General features: G+C 44.2%; 1 protein-coding gene across 9 annotated transcripts in view; it reads left to right on the top strand.

Annotated features, from left to right (window-relative positions):
- The window catches only part of kiaa1109 (KIAA1109 ortholog), a 66,934-nt gene that overhangs the window by 23,876 nt on the left and 22,381 nt on the right, over positions 1-20,677 (top strand). For 5 of the 9 annotated variants that reach the window (XM_076749506.1, XM_076749503.1, XM_076749502.1 and 2 more), the window contains exons 33-59: positions 112-232; positions 517-666; positions 1,266-1,393; positions 1,636-1,838; positions 2,152-2,352; positions 2,487-2,698; positions 3,350-3,501; positions 4,684-4,834; positions 4,946-5,098; positions 5,328-5,568; positions 5,807-5,955; positions 7,015-7,246; positions 7,759-7,920; positions 9,533-9,717; positions 10,119-10,294; positions 10,466-11,063; positions 11,987-12,185; positions 12,879-13,142; positions 13,430-13,523; positions 15,465-15,671; positions 16,182-16,417; positions 16,648-16,892; positions 16,986-17,091; positions 17,709-17,806; positions 18,209-18,397; positions 18,559-18,727; positions 19,012-19,223. In XM_076749506.1, coding sequence (XP_076605621.1) covers positions 112-232; positions 517-666; positions 1,266-1,393; positions 1,636-1,838; positions 2,152-2,352; positions 2,487-2,698; positions 3,350-3,501; positions 4,684-4,834; positions 4,946-5,098; positions 5,328-5,568; positions 5,807-5,955; positions 7,015-7,246; positions 7,759-7,920; positions 9,533-9,717; positions 10,119-10,294; positions 10,466-11,063; positions 11,987-12,185; positions 12,879-13,142; positions 13,430-13,523; positions 15,465-15,671; positions 16,182-16,417; positions 16,648-16,892; positions 16,986-17,091; positions 17,709-17,806; positions 18,209-18,397; positions 18,559-18,727; positions 19,012-19,223 — 5,233 coding nt within the window. Of the gene's footprint in view, positions 1-111; positions 233-516; positions 667-1,265; positions 1,394-1,635; positions 1,839-2,151; positions 2,353-2,486; positions 2,699-3,349; positions 3,502-4,683; positions 4,835-4,945; positions 5,099-5,327; positions 5,569-5,806; positions 5,956-7,014; positions 7,247-7,758; positions 7,921-9,532; positions 9,718-10,118; positions 10,295-10,465; positions 11,064-11,986; positions 12,186-12,878; positions 13,143-13,429; positions 13,524-14,747; positions 14,799-15,464; positions 15,672-16,181; positions 16,418-16,647; positions 16,893-16,985; positions 17,092-17,708; positions 17,807-18,208; positions 18,398-18,558; positions 18,728-19,011; positions 19,224-20,228; positions 20,313-20,677 lie in introns of all 9 variants that reach the window. The other 4 variants (XM_076749499.1, XM_076749496.1, XM_076749497.1 and 1 more) reach the window with 3 other exon arrangements.

The following is a 20,677-nucleotide window of genomic DNA, read 5'->3' as shown; positions in this document are numbered from 1 at the left end:
CCCTTACAGTTTGCGTGTGTGAGGTCTCTGTGTTTTACCGTGTCATCGAAATAAAAGCAAAGTATTTATTACCCCGTGAATTTTTTTTTTTGTCTGTCTGGTCACTTTCAGGTACATTGAATCCATGGTCCACTTTGCCAGTATCCGTCATCCTGCAGCCATCCTGGATGACCTGCATGGGAAAGTCCTCAATGAAGCCTACCAGATCAGCAAGTCCACAGTCACTGAGTCCGTAAGTACAGCGATGCACAGTGTAAAGCAATATAGCTTGACATGTCGAGGGTCCAGTGTGTAAGATTAAGTGGCATCTACCAGTGAGGCTGCAGATTGCAACACACTCAATTTCCCTTGCAAGCCATCTTTATTTTCTCTGTATCAATTCCACTTAATAGAAAAGCTGTTATTCTTGTGATAGTTTTAGTTCTTCTGTCCATATGTTTTGAGCTTCCCAATTTAATTAGTGGCTTTGTTGTCCAATGAGTGATGTCCCACTGTTTTGGGTCGGGGTCCACACAGAGCCAAACAGGCAAGCAGGAGCACAAGCTGTCCAAGACAGAGGGCACGACCCCTGGCTCCCTCAACATGTCCCATGGCCAGACAGACCTGTCTGTCAAACCAGATAATGTGAAAATCAAGGGCCTCCAAGCCAACGTCTCCATCCCCAAGGTAAGAGCCATGACCCTGAATAATGAGAGGCCAGCAGTGGTCCTTAAACTGTGCTCTGACCAAGAGAGGTTCAAGAGCCAGCACAGAATCCAGAGTGTTGCTGTAGATCACTTTGCATTGAAACAACAGGTACACAACACGCTCAGCTTGTGTAGAATAATGATAGAATAGAAAAATGGGTCGACTTATGAAGCCACACATGAATGAAATATGGCATGTAATATCAAAACCATTCAGATTCCTCTTTTATTATTCCACTGAATGGAAATTAGTCTGTTTACACTCATAGTTCGACTGGATACATAATACATGATTGCTACTGTTGCAATATTGATTTCTCTGTTGCCCTCTGTATATCTTCATATAGATAAATACAAAAAATCTTCCATTTGGGAAAAAGATGGCCTCACACACAGCATGACTAATCTGTTTATTGCTATATTCATCCCTGTGGTGCAATAATTTGTCTTTTTAAAGAGCTTCTCATGGGCATCGCTATTATTTATGTCCATTGCATCTGTTATTGTTTTAAACAACAATATTTTACACCACAGTGTGGTTTAGCTCATTTTGATTTGTTTTGTTCTCCTTCCCTGCAGGTGAACCTTTGCCTCCTGCAGGCTTCTGTAGAGGAAGGGTCACCGTCTTGCTCCAATAAGTGCGTCACACATGTGTCTCTCGTGGCGCTGTGCTTTGACAGGATTGCCACCCAGTTCAGAATGAACAGGTAACACCTCGACTACTCCTCGTGTGTCTGTTTGTTTGTGTGTATACAATGACTCAGCTTTTTGAAGTGCAGGTGCTTGAGGCAAATATGCCTGTTTACATGCTTTAAAATACCTGCTGACACATTCACTTGACATTAGAATCAATTCAGTAGGACGGTAAACTTTGGGAATAATTCACTCAGATTTTACACAAAATCAACAAATTGGATTTGTGCAACACATTTTCTTTCTGGTCCCGTAGGGGGATTGTAGAGGAGACACCCAACACCACAGAACATGGTCGACCATCAGTCATGTTGGAGAAGTACGCCTCAGCCACCAAGATGCAGCCTCAGTCGTCTGGCTCGCTGCGGTCCAACGCCGGCATCGAGAAAGGCAAAGAGATTGCGGCCAGGCTCAACATCCACCGTATCCACAGCCAGCTGCGAGGCCTCGACTCCACAGGTCAGTGCAGAAGAATGACAGCCGTGTTTGATCCCTGGTGCCACTTTTTGAAGTGGTACACTGACCTTTTACATGACCTTCATCCTCTTTATTTATTAATATGCTGTGCGAGTTGTCCCTAGACATTGTGCCCTTACTTGACCTACAGTACCAAGCAGAAATATTTAGACCCTTTGACTTCTCTTTTTTTACATTTGGTGTCATAAAGGTATTTTAGAGTTCTCCTTTTTAAGATTTTTTGCACCTTTCTGTCTTAATTAAAAAAAAATTGCAGTGAAGTTTTAACAGTTACGTCATTTTTGTCCTTTGGCAGACATCGGCACGGGTGCCATCACAGCAATCCCTTTTGAGAAGTCCAAAGTGCTGTTCGGCCTGGAGGAACTGGAGGAGTTTTCCCTGGTGGATGAAACCGATGCTCAGGTCGCAACAGGCGATCTTGGCCGTTCCACAGCGTCTCTTGAGAAATGGGGCTGGATCATGTTTGAATGTGGCATCGAGAACCTCACAGTCAAAGGTAAAAGTCAAAGGACTCACTGCTTACACTGAGACCCAAGGATATGAGAACGTCAAGGATTGATTGAGTTGTATGAAGCAGGATGGAGGGAATTTGTGTACAGATTTTGGAATGTGTTCCACTTTGTTTTGTAGGGGGCCGTCAGTCAGGGGCCATTCTTTACAATGCATTTGGGGTGATGGGACGCTCAGACACTGGGGGGAAGACAGGTATGTCTAAGTCCAACGGTTCGACAGGCTCGCAAACAGGCAGTGGTTACAGCACTGATGTCTCTGATGACAACCTGCCACATGACCCCATCAGCCCTGCCTCCGATGTCAATGAACACTCGGACTCAGACGACCAGGTGATGTACCGAGAAATGCTCTCATTTGAATGTGGCTAAAGAAAATGCATCCCTCTTTTGGATTTTGCAGGATTGAGCTCCATGCCTTCTTTCATTTGATTTCTGTGAGGTTGACATACACATGAAAGCCTTTTTAGCTCAGCTGTCAATGACCTCCAAAGTAACGTAGCAAGTAAGTAAAGCAGCATCAGTTTACAAGCTCCTAAATGGCACAGAGACTGCAGGCGGATGAGATTTTGTGAACACAGAAACAAAGCTCGACTGTGCTGATCTGAAAGAAAATGTGTGTGTTAAAATTTTTATTTTCCTTTTTTCTTTTCTTTTTCTTTTCTGTGTTTTCACCCTGCAGAATTGGAAATGTCACTGCCAGTCTGTGATTCGGATTTGAGTTATTGTGTTGCTCACACAAAATTAGTTCATTAAGACTGGTTCAGGCATGCATCAAAAAGTGACATTAATTCAAGCCTGATCAGAGTGAGAAGAAAGAGATTAAAGTCATCAACTAGGAAAGATCTACTCTGGTCACGAAAATAAATCATGATGGAAAATCCAACTTGTAATTGAGCTGAAAGTGAAATTGTGGTTCCAGAGCTGCAATAATAGATCTCATTCCCACCAATCATTAAACCCTATTCTCCTGTGCTCTTGTAGGATGAAGGGGTGGAGTCTGATGACCTGAAGAAAGACCTCCCCCTCATGCCCCCGCCACCTGACTCCAGCAGCATGAAGCTGACCATCAGGGAGATCTGGTTTAGTTTTGCTGCTCCCACTAATGTGCGTTCACCCTCTCAGGCCATCTCCAGGTACGACTGCACTGATGTATACATTCTTTCGCATAATCACAGCAAGTCCATGATTTCTGCTAAAACGTCACAATTAGGTATAGTCATAGCTGTAAAGGGAAAGTCTGGGGTATTTGCCATAAAGCTGCATGAGATTTCAAGTATTTTAAACGCTTAGAAGGTAATAGTCATGATGTCTAACTGCATGTGGATCTGCACATTTATGGAAAAAAAGCCAGGCTGAAACACACAAAAGCACATTTCACCATCTACTCGCTGAAGTTCTGTGAGCTCACTAGTCGCTCCCTTTCAGCGCCAGTGGTGTGAAGTCAATATAGCGTGATAAGTACAATACCTGTCGGAGATGGTTTTTAGGAGAGTCATCTCTCGTGTGCCCCTGGCAAAGGTTGTCAGCTGCTGTCAACTTTGCTGCTGATGTATACCTGACAGACCTGTCTCACGGGTCATCAGGTGATCATACTGGGTTATATTAAAACTCAACTCACTTAGCGCACCATGTACCTGGCATCTGCAGTGAAAGCTGCAGTAGGTAAGATCGAGAAGAGAGCAGACTTAGCCTGAAAATTTGAAGTTCCACGTCACTCCCCCTCCCTCTCCGTGGCCCTGCCCTGCCTCTAAACCCCTCCTCCCTGCAGTGTCTGCGCGGCTGCTGTGACAACAAGTAACATTAGCCTTGGCATCGGAAACAAGCTAACTCTGCCCAGCCACTACGTCACAGTCGCTAACATACCGTACGTGCTGCGGAGTGTTACTGTAACAATCACCATATTAGCTTAATGGTTATTTGTTGTCTTAGCCATATATGTTGTTGTTGGCAGTGGCGGTGTGGGCAGTTTGTCCTTTGCGGGTGGCTGTTGCTCCACCATAGCTTTCACTAGCCTCCTGATGCCACTCACAGAGCTGTTTGACTGAGCAGCAGCCGGCAGCATGAGTGGAGGGAGGGGGTGGTTCGCAGCGTGTGAGTAGTGATTGACAGATGTCAGACACTCCCTCAGATGCCTCTCTGGCTCTGATTGGTTGTTTTGTGTCAGGCTTGGTGGATTCTTGCAAATCACAGTAGGAGCAGAAGTAGTATAATATGTAATTTTAGAGTGTAAATATGTATAAAACACATGTATAAGTATCTTTTAGGAAGTATCGCTCAATACTAATACTACCTCTGATTGTCTTCTGTGTTTGCAGGCAGTTGAATCTGCTCAGCACAGCCACGCCTGCCATTGGAGCCTGGCTGGTTCCCATCGACCAGCTCAAGTCCTCTCTGCGCAAACTGGACATGGAAGGCACACTGCGAGTGTGTGCCGTCATGGGCTGCATCATGACCGAAGCTCTTGAGGTCAGGAGTATAGACCCAAACAAATGGTCACAGATGAAGAACGTCCACTGATTTCACTTGATTTTATGTGCGTTACTTTGAAACTTGCCTGTTGGCTCTTCTTGTCAACAGAAAAAGAGCATCCACATCCCCATCCGGAGCAAGTACAACCGTGTGACCAAACGAGCACGCTACCTGTATGAGAATCCCTCCTGTATGCTTTGTAACATCCTTCACCGCTACCTGCAGCAGGCTGACTACTCTGTCATAGAGGAGGCTACCATGGTCAGTGCGAGGCCTCTGAACCTCTTCTTCTCCATGACATCACTTTTAGGAACTCGTCCAACTCCTTACTCAAATGGACGCTAAAATTGATGTTATATGGTCTCGTTTGGACAACAGTTCCCAATTATTTTAAGTGGTCTTAAGTGTTCTTGGCTCCCCCTCACTATTTTATTTGATCCTTGACCGTTGGCACCAATCCAGTTCTTTCCTCTTCTCCTTTTTGTCCCAGAATGACGGGGTTCCAGCGCTTGTGACCCTGAAGAAAGGTCTGGTTGCTTTGGCCAGACAATGGATGAAATTCATTGTGGTAACCCAGGGCTTCAAGGCTATTGGTCTGATGAGGCCCAATCAGCTTACCAAGCCCAAGGAGCCCCAGCAGAGCCTGGGTGAGACCATCTTGGGGCTGGACAACGGCGCTGCACTGCAGAGCGACACCAGCGCCGATGGAGCTGAATTTGAATTTGACGCAGGTGGGAACTTACAGCTTTCAGTGTGTTGATATTTATTGTGACCCACCCATCTGTCAGCACAGATGGACTGTGAAACTCCTAACCTTTACTTCGCAGTGTTTGCACAGAAATAGACTGCCACTTGTGGGCAGAAAGGAGATGTAGTGTGTTTATATTTATATTATGAGTCTTCAGATTTTACTTCCACAGCAGTCACATGGTTCTTCTAGGAGTTTTATTTTATGTAATTATTGTGAAGCCGCAGTGAGTGAACACACCATGTTGCTGGAGGGAGCATGCAGTCGTCCCCCACCAAAGGAAGCGAACTCTGGTCCTGTCAGCGGAGTGGAGATCATGAGGAAACTGTCCAAGTCCCACACACACAACGAGTCTGCACTCAGGATAAAGGTACAACATGGAGACTCCAGCTGCAACCATCATTTCTGTTACTATTACTGGACACTCTACCGATGTTTCTTGTTTGCCTAAAAATCAGCAGTCCAGCCTGCTCGTCCAGTGAGAAAGTTCCATAGAAAAATATGAGAGGTTAGCTGTACATGCCAAACCTTCCAGTGCAGCTACAATTCTTAAGTTTTTTTTTTTTATAAAGGGCATACTTTTTAGCAATCAGGATGTGTCAGCAAGGGTTTTTTCACTTTCCCTCAAGGGGGAGGATTACAGGGCGAGCTATCAGAGAAACAAAGATCAAATATTCTAGATTAGGGAATACTCTTTTACCTTTCATGGAGCCCATGAACAGTACAACATAAACTCCTCATACACTAAACCAACAGCAGTATAGTTGAAATGATTAGTTGATTAATTGATTTGTAGACAGGAACAGGAAGTTCATCGTCAACAATTCTGATTGTAAGATCTTCATTTGTGGAGAAAATGTGATTATTTGCCAGTTTTACTAGTTTTTCTGCGAAAGTGAATGTAATACATTTTTACACTGGGATAAGGCAAAATAAGCAAAATGAGGATGTCACCTTTGGCTGCTGAAAACACATTTTTTACTATTTCCTGACACTGAGAAAAGAAAATTGATAATGAAAATAATCATTAGTCGCCGCCCTGGAAAACACTGCTCATGTGAACAGTGTGGAGTAGTTTGATGGAAAGTGACATTTGACAGCAGGCCGTGCTGCCCTGACTGTGGTGTGAAGGTGAACCCGCTGTTGGAAAGCCAGGAGGGATCAGAGCTGATGCTGAGTGGAGAGACAACAGTTTCCTCTCCCAACAAATTAAACTGTAACATGTGCTTGTTTATACCGACTCAGGGTATGTCAAGGTTATTCAGCTCTTTTGTAAAAAAACAAAAACACCTCAACTTTGGACTATTTCCATAATGGATGGTAGCAATCACTCTCTATCCCTCTCATCTGTCCAATATAAAAAGCCACAGGCGGCGTTATGGCATGAACATGACCTCCTCTCAGCAATCTGTACATTTGTCATACCCAGGGCTCCCATCCATACCAGTCGCTGAGCTACACCAGCGGTGACACAGCAGCTGACTCACCTGCCCATGTGAGCCGCGCGGGCCTGCCAGCCAAGGACAGCCCCAGGAAGGAGAGCCTCCTGAGCAATCTGACAGGCAGCTTTCGGAGTCTGCACAATCTGCTGGAGGGCATGCCCCAGAGGAACGAGCCGTCTGCCGCCACCGCAGCCAAGAGCAGCTCCCTCACTCGCACAGGTACTCACAGCCACACCGCTGCTGTGCTGCCCTGCTGCTAGCTACAGTATGTGGGAGACAGCAGAATACACTGTTTACTTGATTTTCATTACGACATTGTAAAAAGTCATTTTCACTGCAAGGCTGACCTCTACCGTTCAGTCGTGTGAAAAATAAAAATAAGCGAAAATAGATTCACAGCTTCCTTGAGCACTTGCCCACAGTGATGGGATATATGGAGTCAGTGTGCTGTGAGATTCATTCAGCACCCCTGTTGATGTCACCTTGCTTCATGGAGCAGAAATGCTACATTCAGCAGTGTCTGACAAATTGCACCAGAGAGGGAAAGATACAAACAATATGACTGTGACCTTTACAATCCCAAAATTTAGTATTTACATTGGCCACATGTGCCTCTATAACGCGCAATGAAAGTTAACCATGAACAACAGTCACTCTCTGTGTGATATCCTTTTTTTTTTGTCGTCTTCTATGATATAACGCGCTCTCAATCTCTGTCTTCTTGGCCTCAGGAAACAGCTTAGGGACAGACATGCTGACCGAGCACCCTCTGCTGTCAGAGCCTTCCTCTGTCAGCTTTTACAACTGGATGTCCAACGCTGTGGGCAACAGGACGGGGGCTGGGGTCCAGGACTCCCCGGTCAACCGCTCCCAGCACAACAGCCTGCAAACAGGTCAGACGCAGTGTCTTGGCGGGGTGTTCCCAATTGTCAAACCTCTTTGTATATTTATTAAAAATCTCGTTTTCACTGAGTTAATCCCTTGATATTTGGATTCCACTTCATTAAGAATTGAACTAATTCCTGTAGAACCTCGAGGGAACAATGATGCTATTTCTTTATTAAATGTTTTGTTATCATGCTGTTGGAGAGATACTAATTGTTATGAGATTCGGTTAAATGTCCATATCATGTTGCTGTTTTACTAGACCCACTGGATTCTCCTGTCAACCACTACCAGTACCACCCACTACCGACAGTTAACAGTCCAGAAGGAGGTCAGGGATTGTTGCTCAGTGTTGTGCTGATGGTGTCGATGAACTAATTAGCTACCTTGCAGTTTAGTTTGTTCCCCTGTGTTAGTTTAACCGTGACCTAGAAGTCTGTGTCAAGTTATCCTGCACAAAACCTGAAATCTTCATTCAGCTGATTTGTTGTATCAGCAAAACATTAGATATTAGTTAAACAATTAAAACTGCGCATTGTGGGTTAAAACTACTTTGTATAGATTTCTTATTTAGAGAATATATCACATTTTTTATTTGCTGAAAAATTGAGCCAACTCAGTGGTAGTGTCACTTTTTTTAAGATTGCCACCAGGGGCGCCAAAGTCTGGAGTTTTCCAACCCTACGCATTCAGCCGTTAAAGATTAAGAGAAATTTTTATTTGCAAGATGCTAACATTGTCTTTAAGGAGTGCCATATTGATGAGTTTTACCATTCAGATTCTGTTACAGATGTCAAAGCAGCTTGAGTAAACCATGCAAACCTCAGTTTATAGGTTTTTAGTTAGAATGCACAGATGGCCAGTATGGATACCAAAATCTGTACATCTCAGCCTGCTGTCATGTCACTGAAAACGTGCCTTATGTTCTAAAATGTGTCTTGTATGAAAGCAGTCAAGTGGTAGTTCGTGAGATTCTCTGGAATCCCTCGTAACCGTGTTACATGCCTGCAGCAGTGCTGCTGTGATGGATAGATAGAGTCATGTTGTTTCCTCACTTCTGCCTCCCTGCCAAACATTCTGTGAGAACCAGAGCGCTGTAGCAGCCTGAAATTTTTTCTCATTCCTCACAGCGCTGCTCTTTCCCACCTTCTGTTCCCCTGCACTCCCACTCACCTTCTGAATTACGAACAGCTGCACTCGCCGTTTGTTTCATCCTCCCTCAACAGTGGTTTAATGTTTGGAATCACCCACTTGGGTCGCTAAAAGACACAACTCATGTTCACAATTTAGCAGAGCACTTCTCGCTGTTTGGTACAGTTATATGTGTGGAAGGCTGATGAGCGTACCCTCGCCCGGATGTTTGTCAGTGATGGTACAATCAAATTGTGTGTAACCCTCCCTTCCTCCGTAATGTGACCGTTGCCTTCCCTTTAAATCACTCTCACATCTTTGCTATGCGTCACCTACAGTGCTCTACTCACTCACTGCTACACAAACATGTCCATATTCAAGCAGCATAATGCCTCTGAGCTGCTGCTCTGCTCTGGTGTCAACGTCTTCTCCCCGGACGAGCCTGTTCTCACACCACATTTATCCCAAACCCCTCTTCCACATCCCTAGGTGGGACGTGTAACCTGCCCACAATCCCCTCGGCGTCAGACTTCAACACGGTGCTGTCTAGCGACCAGAACACCCTGGATGGGACCCACTCCCAGCACTCCCAGCATAGCACCAGCCAGGACGACATGGCCGACATTGAGGAGGGCAACCAGTGTCCGGCTGCTGTTCAGCTGGCCGACGCTCAGGTGCTGTGAATACATCTGTCTGCATTTCTCTGTTGTTTGTTCAGTTATTGTGTTTTCTAAACGTTCACCAGGCAGGCAATTATCAATCAATTATCAATCATGTCTGCAGCTCTTTAATAAGGCTTGAATTACGTGAATTTGTGAATCTAGAATTGGTTTTCATTGGTTTTTTATTTATGTTAGTAGCATGGAAACAGGCAGAATATTTAGGATTCAAATACATACATCCTACATGTCCTTCATCTTGCCTTGATTCATGTTTATCTTCACTCCCTATGTAGTTATAAGACACTCTGTCTGCAAGGATCATGCCTCACTTAACACATCACCCCTACAAAAAAAAAAAAAAAAAAAAAAACCTCTCTTCATTTTGTGCCTTGATATCTGTTTTCCACCCTCAGGTTGTTTTCAAGCCTTTGCTGAGCTACACAGGCATCCAGGCCCAAGACACCACTCCTCTTAGTTATAAGATGTATTTTGGAGAGCATCTGTCTTTTTCTGGCAACCTCGAGTGTCTCAGAGCAGACATTGTCGATTCTGACACCTCCAAAGAACGGAAAAACAAAAGGTCCAGGAGGTAAGATAGACCTTAATCGTAATGTATGAATATTACAACAATAAAAAATGATTTGGAAATGAATTTCCATTTTTTTTCCATACTTGTCAATGCGTGTGGAGTTCACTCTAAGCGGAACTGCTGAATGTCTGAATACACATCACGCTCCGCCTGCCCTCCCTCTGTTTGTAGACAAGGCATGGTGAACCTCCCTCCGCTGGAGTTCAAGCCTGCACTGCTGATTGAGACGTTCAGCCTGAATGCGGTGGTGATGGAGAAGTCGACCAGCGCTCCGCAGGGCCCCACCGCAGCTCCGCTGTCCTTCCACGACCTCAACCGCCGCCACTTCAACACATTTCACTGTGACTTCACCACAGCCTGCCAGGCCATCAGCCAGCGTGTGGACATGGCCCTGGTGCGCCTCATCCACCAGTTCAGCACCATGATCGACGACATCAAGGCCACGCAGACCGACATCAAGCTGAGCCGCTACACCGCCGGTTCGGCCTCGCCGACGCCCACATTCAAGGCCCGGCCATATCGCCACTTCAGGTCCTCCGACTTCAGTCGCAGCTCCAGGGGCAGCCTCAATGGGGCGGGGCGCAGCGGAACCCAAACCCTGAAGAGCAAGAGAGGGATGGGTGGAGGAGGAGGAGGAGCAGGCGGCAGCGGAGCAGGCGGTACTGGGGGTTTACCACCTAACGGGCCCCCGTCAGGCATGGACACGCTGGGGAGAAGGGAGCCTCGAGGACGTAGCTCCCTTGGACGCCCGGAGCGACGCACCTCTAAGGTAACAAGACTTTCTTTATGCTTTCAAGGAATCATCAAAAGTGCACATTCAAAGCAGTGATTTCAATGATTATGCACAACTTGTCAGCTAAATTGCATTGCTAAGCAACAGCAGAAACACTCTTAATGGATCCGAGCTTGTTTTCTGTCACATATTGATCTTGGCAAATGCTGCATAAGGGAAATAACCTTGGAACCCATTCAGAATGTTCACTTTTGAAAAGATTGCATAGATTTCCCAGTTTGAATACCCAAAGCAGGCCGTTTCAGAGTCTAAGAACCTAATTGCATTTTTAATCCACATTTTGGAACAGCCTGTACCTGCCTGAAGTCTCAAGATATGACTCCAAACTTTTTTGAAAAGTCTCTAACATTTCTCAGAGGCAGTCCTGTCCAGACCGTGAATTATGATCAATGAAATCACAAAGTTCATTGTGAAACTGTCATTTCACAAACAAACCCTAGAGGGAGCTAGTAGATAACTAGAATTTGAAGCACCACTCACTGAAACACAGTCAGCTGCTGGTAAGAATCGATTTTATTCAGTTTTCAGGCAAAACTTGACACATGGTGAAAACCTTCTCAGCAAACCTGTCTGCCTTGTTAAATATTAGCAGTCTTGACAGTTGGAATAAACTTCAAGAAGCTCAACATTTTTTGAAGTGAAGGGATTTTTATTGTATCAGAAGGACTCATGACAGACTTCCACAGTACCTCCCACAGATATAATCAAAACCAGGCCTTATGGAAATCTCTTACTTACTTGAGCCTGTAGACTGAAGTTTATGTCAGGAGCTGTCACTGTCTCTACTGTTACAGTCAACAGAAGAAACTAAACAGACTGTTTATTCACCCTTCGGCCCAACGATGCGTGTTGTGACGTTTATTTGTTTCGTAACCTGGAATGTTGTGTAATCTCTTCAGGTGTCGAGGAAAGGCTCCCGTGACGTGGCAGACCACATGGCCATCCAGATGGACGACTCTGACTCCATCACCGTGTCGGAGCAGAGCGAGCCATCGGCAGAATGTTGGCAGAACATGTACAAGCTGCTCAACTTCTACTCCCTCATCTCCGATCCCACTGGAATCCTGGAGAAAAGCTCCCCAGAGAACTGCCTCTCAGGTGGGAATCAGCTTCCAGCAGTCGGCCAGCTCCTGATTTCCATCCTTTATCCCGCCCATGCATTTCCTCTCTGCTTTACTTTGCAGTTTAACACTTTGTACCTTCCTCCCACACGTTATTTTTGAAAGATTATGCATTATGTTTTTCATTTCCTTTCTTGCCCTTCATTTCCATCCCTACCCTTGACTTTGCCTCTGTTGTTTGATCTCAGCTCTCTCTTGACCTAAACGCTGGCTCTTTGTGTCTCTATAACTGCTTCATTCATCAGACTGTCAAATTACTTGATTGTGTAATTTCTTATGTTTTTAGATTTTCAATCAGTACACTGCATACACCACACATTTTGTCTAATGGCACTGCATGAATCCTGCCTATACAAAAGTCAGTACTGCTGTTATTTACCTCCTCTGCTGTGTCATATGTAATACTTTCCACTTGCAGTATTATTTATTCATTTCGAATCAGTTTATCTTGATATTAGCTTTTGCTGCTGTTATGACCCCACATTCCCCCGAGGAGTTCATGAAGTATGAGAGTAGCTTGTCGTGGTAGGTCAGTGTTTCAGCAGAACTCAGAATGAGTTCCTCAGGGTCTAAAACTTTTTGAAAGAGGACACATTATTGTAGGAATACAATATGCGTGTACCAGTTGGCTTGATTCGTATTTTATCGAACATCTCGTCCACATCTGCAGAAGGTGGACGCCGGCCCTCGGAGCCACTCTGCAAAGTGATCTTTGAGAACGAGCAGCAGGAGCCCACTACGCCCAATAAGCCCCCAGGTGCAGGTGGGCGGCGGCGGAGCCTGGTGAGCTCTGAGCCCCAGCACGTCACGCTCATAGTGTTTGGCATCGGCATGGTGAACCGCACGCACCTGGAGGCCGACATCGGCGGTCTGACCATGGAGGCTGAGCTGAAGAAGATCCATGGAAGTTTCACCCTGAAGGAGAAGATGAAAGGTGAGTTATTGTTAGTGTGTTTTAATAGCTTTTTTTACGATTATTTTGACTTGGTGAGTTGTGGTAGGAAAGGTTTGATACCAGTCAGACATCAAAGCCAGTCTTTGGTGCGTAAATTCGATTTCAACCACAGCATTTGCGGCCTTCGGCCTGAAACTTGACTGATGGTTGATACCACACACAAAATATAGTGAATTTTTTATATCTGCAAAAACAGGCTGACAGCAGTTCTTGGGGTGGAAAATGTTTGTTCAGTTGGATTTAATTTTTCTATCATGTGTCCACAGACATCCTCCACCAGAAAATGACCGAGACGTGTGCATCGGCTCACATAGGAGGGGTAAACATTGTTCTGCTGGAGGGCATAACACCTGACATCCAGTACGTACAAACTCTCCTCTGCTTCTGCTCCTCAGGGAAGTGATTTAACAATCATTGAAAACAATTGAGCCTCTTAAATCTGAAGGTCTTTACGTGTCATCTTGAAAGGAATTCTTAGAACAAAGAGGGATGTGTAATTATGCTTCCAATAGCATAACAGAGGATATTGATCCTAACCCTTGCTGGATGATGATTTTTAATTGCACTCTGAAGTTCAAAATTGGTAATGCATGTTTAAAAACTTTTTAATTATAACTAATTAATGATTTTTGGTCTTTCGATTCAGTATTATTTAATTTGTCTTACCTAAGAAAACAACTCTTTGACTTCAGGAAGGTCTCAAAGACATCGTGCTTCTCAGCTCCAAAGCATTACAGCTATCATTTACAGCCATTTTATCCATCTTTAGACGCTCAGTGATATCAAAAAAAGGACTGATGTCAAAGAAGAATACCTCACTCTGACTTGCACAAGAACATAGCAGCAGAACTTGCACTTGGATGCTTTAATGTCAAGTACATTTGTAAAATTTCTGAGTTTAAATGAACAAGCGCTGGCGAGAGACAATTACAGGCACTTTTCCAGCTAGGTAATTTTAACAGCGGTTTTTGTTTTTACTGCAAGCAATTTCCTCCAAACATAAGCACCCTAATCAGTTTACAAGCCTTGTATTCACGCATTCAGACAGGCTGATGTATCTCCACGCTGCTTTGACTCTGTTCAGAATTTATATTGCTGCTTCAATAAGACGCTTTTTTCCCCCCTCTCATTCTATTTAACAGATGCACCCAGTGTGAAAATAAAAACTGAGACTTAATCCTATTTCCATACTGTACGCTCTAAACTGCACCCGTGTGTTTGTGTTTGTATACGCCAGACAACTTTTCACTTTGTAGTTGTTGCTGATGTATAAAATTGCCCGACATTCAGATGGAAGTAAGAGTGATTGCCGTGCCACTCCACATAGTTCCCCACTCGTCCGTTTGCTTCAAGTGAACGCTGTGTGCAGACAAAGGACATTGATTACGCGATAATCAACAACAGGCTTCAATGCAAATGGGTCACAATTAAAGCCTGGTGTCTGCCGTACGAGCAGATTATCAGCAGTTGCTTTGAGATATTTCCTTTCCTTTGCTCAGAAATGTTTCACAATTCTGCTCTTCTTAACCTTTTTTTTTTTTTTTTTTAACATTCCTTGTCTTTCTCTTCCAACTACTCGCATAGACTGGAGGATTTCCCAACATCTCCCACCAGCACAGCTAAACAAGAGTTTCTGTATGTTATTGCTACCATGTAGGGTTCACATGCATCAGTCAATCAAAGCTGCCCAGACTGCACATCCTTCATTTGTCTGAGTCGCCTGTCACCCATGTGTATTTTCAGTGAACCGTTTCTCAGGACTTACCTGTTGGCGTGTATGAAGCCACTTTCATTGGTTACGGAGACCTAGAGGCTATTACTCCTGTTGATTTTATGAAAGCAGAAAGTTGGTTTTCTTTACTGTTTTCTCAATGTTTACAATCTGAGAAATACTGAAATATCTGACAGTCAGTCTGATATTTCAGCATATACACTTCAATGTTACATAGACAATACGCCGAATTCAGAATCACACATTCATAAGTCATGTGGGAATGCAGAAAATGTTGTATTTGCCACAAGAGGCAGGATAACATTTGCTTTCTGCATAAGAGACCTTGCATTCGTCTGCCATAGTGTACAAATCATTACTTTACTCATTCATAGTGGAACGTGTATCACTGTTACGATTGCCCAGAAAAGTGAATGCTGTCCTGACTCTGCATGGTGTTTCACTGTTTGATGTCCTCTCAATAACTCCACTCAAATTTCGCATCCATTCAAATGCCCACATCACCTGAAAAAGAAAACATAGAAGAACTTTCATTTGCGTTGTTCATTCCTGTTGACTCTGTGTTTCAGGACGGTGGTCAAGTGCAACATCGCCAAGTCCCAGGCCCTGTACAGCGCCCAGCGAGGACTGAAGACCAATAACGCTGCCGTCTTTAAAGTGGGGGCAATCATGATCAACATTCCCCAGCACCCGGCCACGTTGCACAGCATGATGGTCCGCAGCTCCCACCAGCTCTCCAAACAAATCTCTGATCTCATCCGGCAGCCCTCCAACGCGTACGTCCGCTATCTCCTTTTCAAACAAAGACTCATTTTATAGCATTTAAAAGTAATGAAACTCTAAACTGGTGTACTCTGTATTTCAAACGCTTAATGAATGTTGTTCAGCAGCTAATGTTATCAGTTTAATCTGCACTTAATAAAAACCTCATAAGAAGTCTTGCATCTGCATAAGTAACAGGTTCATTCAGTATAACTACAGCGCTGCCAGTTAACTGCTTTCAAAGCATTCGCTCTGTTTCCATGGTAATATTCTGAATTATGTTAATATATTTATAGAGTTGTAGGTGTGCTGAGGATATTAAGTAACCTTTTCTATAATTTGATGTTCACAGGACTATGAGCCAGTATCTGCAAAGTTCTGCATAATAACACACACTCATAACTGAATGAAAGCAGCACTTTTTCTGTGTGTTCTTCAGCTTCCAAACAGGTTTAGCCTGACGAGTTTAGTACTGATGTGACCACAAATCCAGTCCTGCTGATCTCTTTTCCGTCCCTTTACAGTCAACCTCCGAATAGGGAGGACACCCCCACCCCGCAACCCTCTGACAAAGCATCCAGCATCAATCAGACCCCCGTGGAAGCCAATGAGTTTCCTCAGCTTCCTGAAGGCCTGGAGAAGAAGCCCATCGTCCTCAAGTTCAGCGCCATGATGGATGGCATCACCATCGGGGCGGCTCTGTTGCCCTCGCTGAAAGCGGAGTACAAAATGGGTCGCGTGAAGAGCCATGGCATGACAGGTGTGTGTGAGAAGAGATCCCACATTGACTTCCATGATGATGTTAACTTATTAACTAATGCCTCACCCACACGTGTACAGGTGTTTTCAAAAGCCTTTGATCACTGAAAGCAGACTTTTTGGCTATTGTTAACCTTGCTAACTGGCATTTTATTTAAAAATATCAATACAAAAATGACCTTGTCATGAAATAGTCTTAAAAGTGATGCTTTTCTTTCCTGTTGGGTTTAGGGGCACAAACCAGTTTCACCTTTGAGTTGCCAAACCACAAGCTTTGCTTCCAGTCAAAAGTGTCCCCAGTGGACATGTCCACCATGCCGCCCACAGCCAGTCTCACCCTGCCTCCAGTCACTATGTCGGGAGAGTACATCATGGAGGAGCACGAGAGCCACTCAGACCAGGGCTGGGCACCTGACGACTTCCCAGCAAAGCAAGGGAACTACCTCCAAGGCAACTACCTGCGCTGTGTAGCTGAGGTAAGAGGCTCCCTTCAGGCTGCATATTTGTAGCCAAGACGGATCAACAACTATTGACTTAACTTGGCCCATCTTGTCCCTTCTGATGAGCAGATTGGTTCATTTGAACACAACCTGACCACAGACCTGCTCAACCACCTGGTCTTCCTGCAGAAGGTTTTCATGAAGGAGGTCAACGAGGTCATTCAGAAAGTCTCAGGTACTGTCCCAAAGACCTGCACACTTTCCATATATATGTATGTATACTATATACATAAGATATTTTCATACAGCAAACTTATCTCATTTGCAAATTATAAGACAAAAGTTTCCCGTGTATGTGTGTACAAAACGATATTGTTTCTTTTGCTGCTGTAATGGCCCATTTTTCCTCTCAGATCAATAAAGTTAATCTAATCTTAAACATCTGAGTGGTCCCCTTTGCATTCTGTAGCCTATAGCTTCTACTTAAGTAGTTTTCCACTCAAAACAATGCCCAAGGCACTGGCACACGTCCAGTCATGTTCAATTCCACAGCAGTATTGATAATAATTTGTTTAACTTGCTAAGCTTGATCAATGCAATCACAAAACACAGAGTGAACTGGGAGTTTGATGCCAGTTTAGAGTGAAGAATAATGAGAATGGTGTAAGTGTTCACATCACGGAGGAGGCTTGTAGATGCACTGGGACACTTGAGGCAGATAATAGAACTCGTACATACACCTATACACACAGTCACACACATAGACGACATAATCCCGCTATATCACACGGCATGTAGCACCTCACACAGACCGAAGCTGTGATGTTGCTTGTGTATTTTCTGTGCACGTAGGAGGAGAACAGCCCATCCCACTGTGGAATGAGCATGACACCTCAACAGATGCAGACAAGCCAAAAATCCTGCTTTACTCTCTCAGCCTCATGTTCAAGGTATGTCATGATCATGTCAAACTTGTGTTTTCACATCCCCACGCAGGCGACGGCCGTGGCCAGAAGCATTATGTTTATAAAGATGTTTATTTGGACTCAAAGAAACAAACACTTTGCTTACCATTATGCAACACCAGAACTCAGGAACATTGTGACCATAGTTCACATTTGGTCAGATACTGAATTGGTGACACTAATCTTGGGAGTCCACCTTGAAACTGTGCTGACGGTGTAGATCTTCTGAGCTGCTGGGTTGAATATCTGTGTGACGCATCCACCTTTACAGTTAGTAGCTTCTTTGCAGCAACATCCATTTTTGAGGCATCCAGAGATTATTGGAGTATTTTTTCGTGTCAGTTAAGCTTTGGGGAATTTTTCTGAATGTGGGTTTCTTGTTCACAGGGAATCCAGATGACAGCCACCACTCCGTCTATGCGAGCTGTGCGCTTTGAGACGGGCCTTATCGAGCTGGAGCTATCCAACAGGATCCAGTGCAAGGCTCAGCCCGGCGGCAGCAGCAGTTACCTTAAGCTGTTTGGCAAATGTCAAGTGGATCTGAACCTGGCTCTGGGACAGATCGTCAAGCATCAGGTACAGATCAGCCTCATGCTAGTAAAATGAAAGCTGTCAGTTTTCTCTTAGTAATTTTAACAACACAAGCCTACAGAATCCACACTTTTAAGTACAGTTTGACCCTCCTGTGCTTGATCACAGATCGCTATCTGACGTCTCTTCCTCGCTTCACTCTACAGGTGTATGAAGAAGCTGGCTCAGACTTCCACCAGGTGGCGTACTTCCGAACCCGCATTGGTCTGCGGAATGCTCTGCAAGAGGAGATCAGTGGCTCCTCGGACAAGGAGGCCGTCCTCATCACGCTCAACAGGCCAATCGTATTTGCCCAGCCAGTGGCATTCGACAGAGGTTCCATTTCCTTTTTCTCTGCATGACAAAGCTTCAGATTGTTGGTTTAAATCCTCTGAGGTTATTTGAATAAAAAGGTTCTTAAACAATTATCTATCCTTAAGCTACTAGCTTGCTATCATCTAGGAACAATTTAGCCTCTGGGGGCAACCGCCAATGGGGTCTGGGGCTTTATACACAACAAAAATCAGTTGTCATTGTCTCTGAATCTAAGCTGACTTCTCCACATGGCATTCAGGATCTAATATGAAGTTCTTTGTATCCACCCTTGTGCCCTCCTGCAGCTGTGCTCTTCTGGCTGAATTATAAGGCAGCGTATGACAACTGGAACGAGCAGCGCTTGGCCCTCAATAAGGACATCCATATGGCCACCAAAGAGGTGGTGGACAAGCTGCCAGGCATCCAGCAGACCTCTGCACAGGCCTTCAGCACCCTCTTCCTGCAACTGACTGTCAACGACCTGGGCATCTGCCTGCCCATCACCAACACATCCCAGGTAATCTGCTGTGATCTTCTGAAGTCAGTATTGTAGAACTGTGACGTTTCAGACAATGGATGAAGATGTACATTCATATATAGATGTCGTTCATCTATTTTAGTGGATAATTATAGACACAGTAGCAGGTTTGCTATCTGTGCTCAAAGTCATTCAGTGTAATCAGAGAGCTAAGACCTCTAGCATGCCTGATTGGCATTAAAAGACTGTAGTTCAATTCATAGCAGCGTTTTCCATATTCTGTATGGAAGCCGTGGTGTGCAGATGACTTGTGTTTAGCATATGAAACACACATAAGATCTTTCTTTCAAAAGCAAGTTGTTGTCAGTGTCATCAGTAGTCTGTATTGAAACAGCTGTGCTTTTATTTTAAATCTCATTCTAACTAAAAAAAAAAAAAAAAAAAGAAAAAAAAAACAGCACACAGGAATAATTGTTGGGCTTCTTTTGCCAAAATGTTGGTTGTTGATTATCATCATCTCCATCAGCACTTGGCAGCAATCACTGTCCCAGTGCTCATGACGTTAATTGTGTTTTTATTGATAGCTTCAACAACACAGTGTCATTCTTGTTCTTTACTTTCATAAAGGAACGTTTCCTCTGCTATAGATTTTGATAGCAGTGTTTCCCCTATTGAAGTTGTTAGTGGGTAGATGTCCATTAATCTGCCCGACCACACACCTTCATTATCGTCCTGGGCTGTGTTCCATTTTAGTATTCCTCAGACTTCGCTAGACTGCTTGCAATGCAGAAAGCTCTAGCAGTTGTTTTTTTTAATATTCATTTATATGGAATATAATTCAGAATTACAAGATAATAATGCAAATACTGTTATTTTTATTTATTTATTTTGCTAGATTTACATGATCTCCCCTACACACTAATAGAAACTTTTAGGGGAAACACTGGATATTCATGAATGGTCCGTATCAGTTGTCTTGTTATACTTCCAGTATGTCCATAGAGACAGCATATACCAGCTGTTATGTCACACTTATTTCCATAGAGAGGACAAGTACCAGTTACGGAGGGCATCAACTCTGAAGCTGGGGCCAGCACATCAGTAGGCCGGCATAAAAATGCACGAAAAGTAACCTACACTTTATTACATCTCTTGTGATGGCTTGTTGTGGGACTATGACTTACTGTGATCACTACTCTACCAAGACACAGGTGCATTTGAAAATGACAGGTCGCAGATTTTAACACACAAAGCTGGCATAACAACTAATGAAGCTTGAGCTGGTGTCTGAGGTGTTTGGGGTGTGTAATTACTTCATACTAAAAAGAGGTTATGCCAGTTGGTGTCCAGAGTACTGCGTACGTGTTGCTAAGATGGAAACAGATACATGTTTCAGACTCATTTTCAGAGGCTGCTGTGACATTATGTGACATCTGCACATGGCAGGCTCTGTCCACTCAAGAGAAAACATGTGGGTCTTTGGAAATTACCTG

Source organism: Chaetodon auriga, chromosome 14, assembly GCF_051107435.1.
Source record: "Chaetodon auriga isolate fChaAug3 chromosome 14, fChaAug3.hap1, whole genome shotgun sequence".
NCBI lineage: Eukaryota > Metazoa > Chordata > Actinopteri > Chaetodontiformes > Chaetodontidae > Chaetodon > Chaetodon auriga.
Note: the sequence above shows the minus strand (reverse complement) of the source record. Positions and strands in the feature narration are given on the sequence as shown.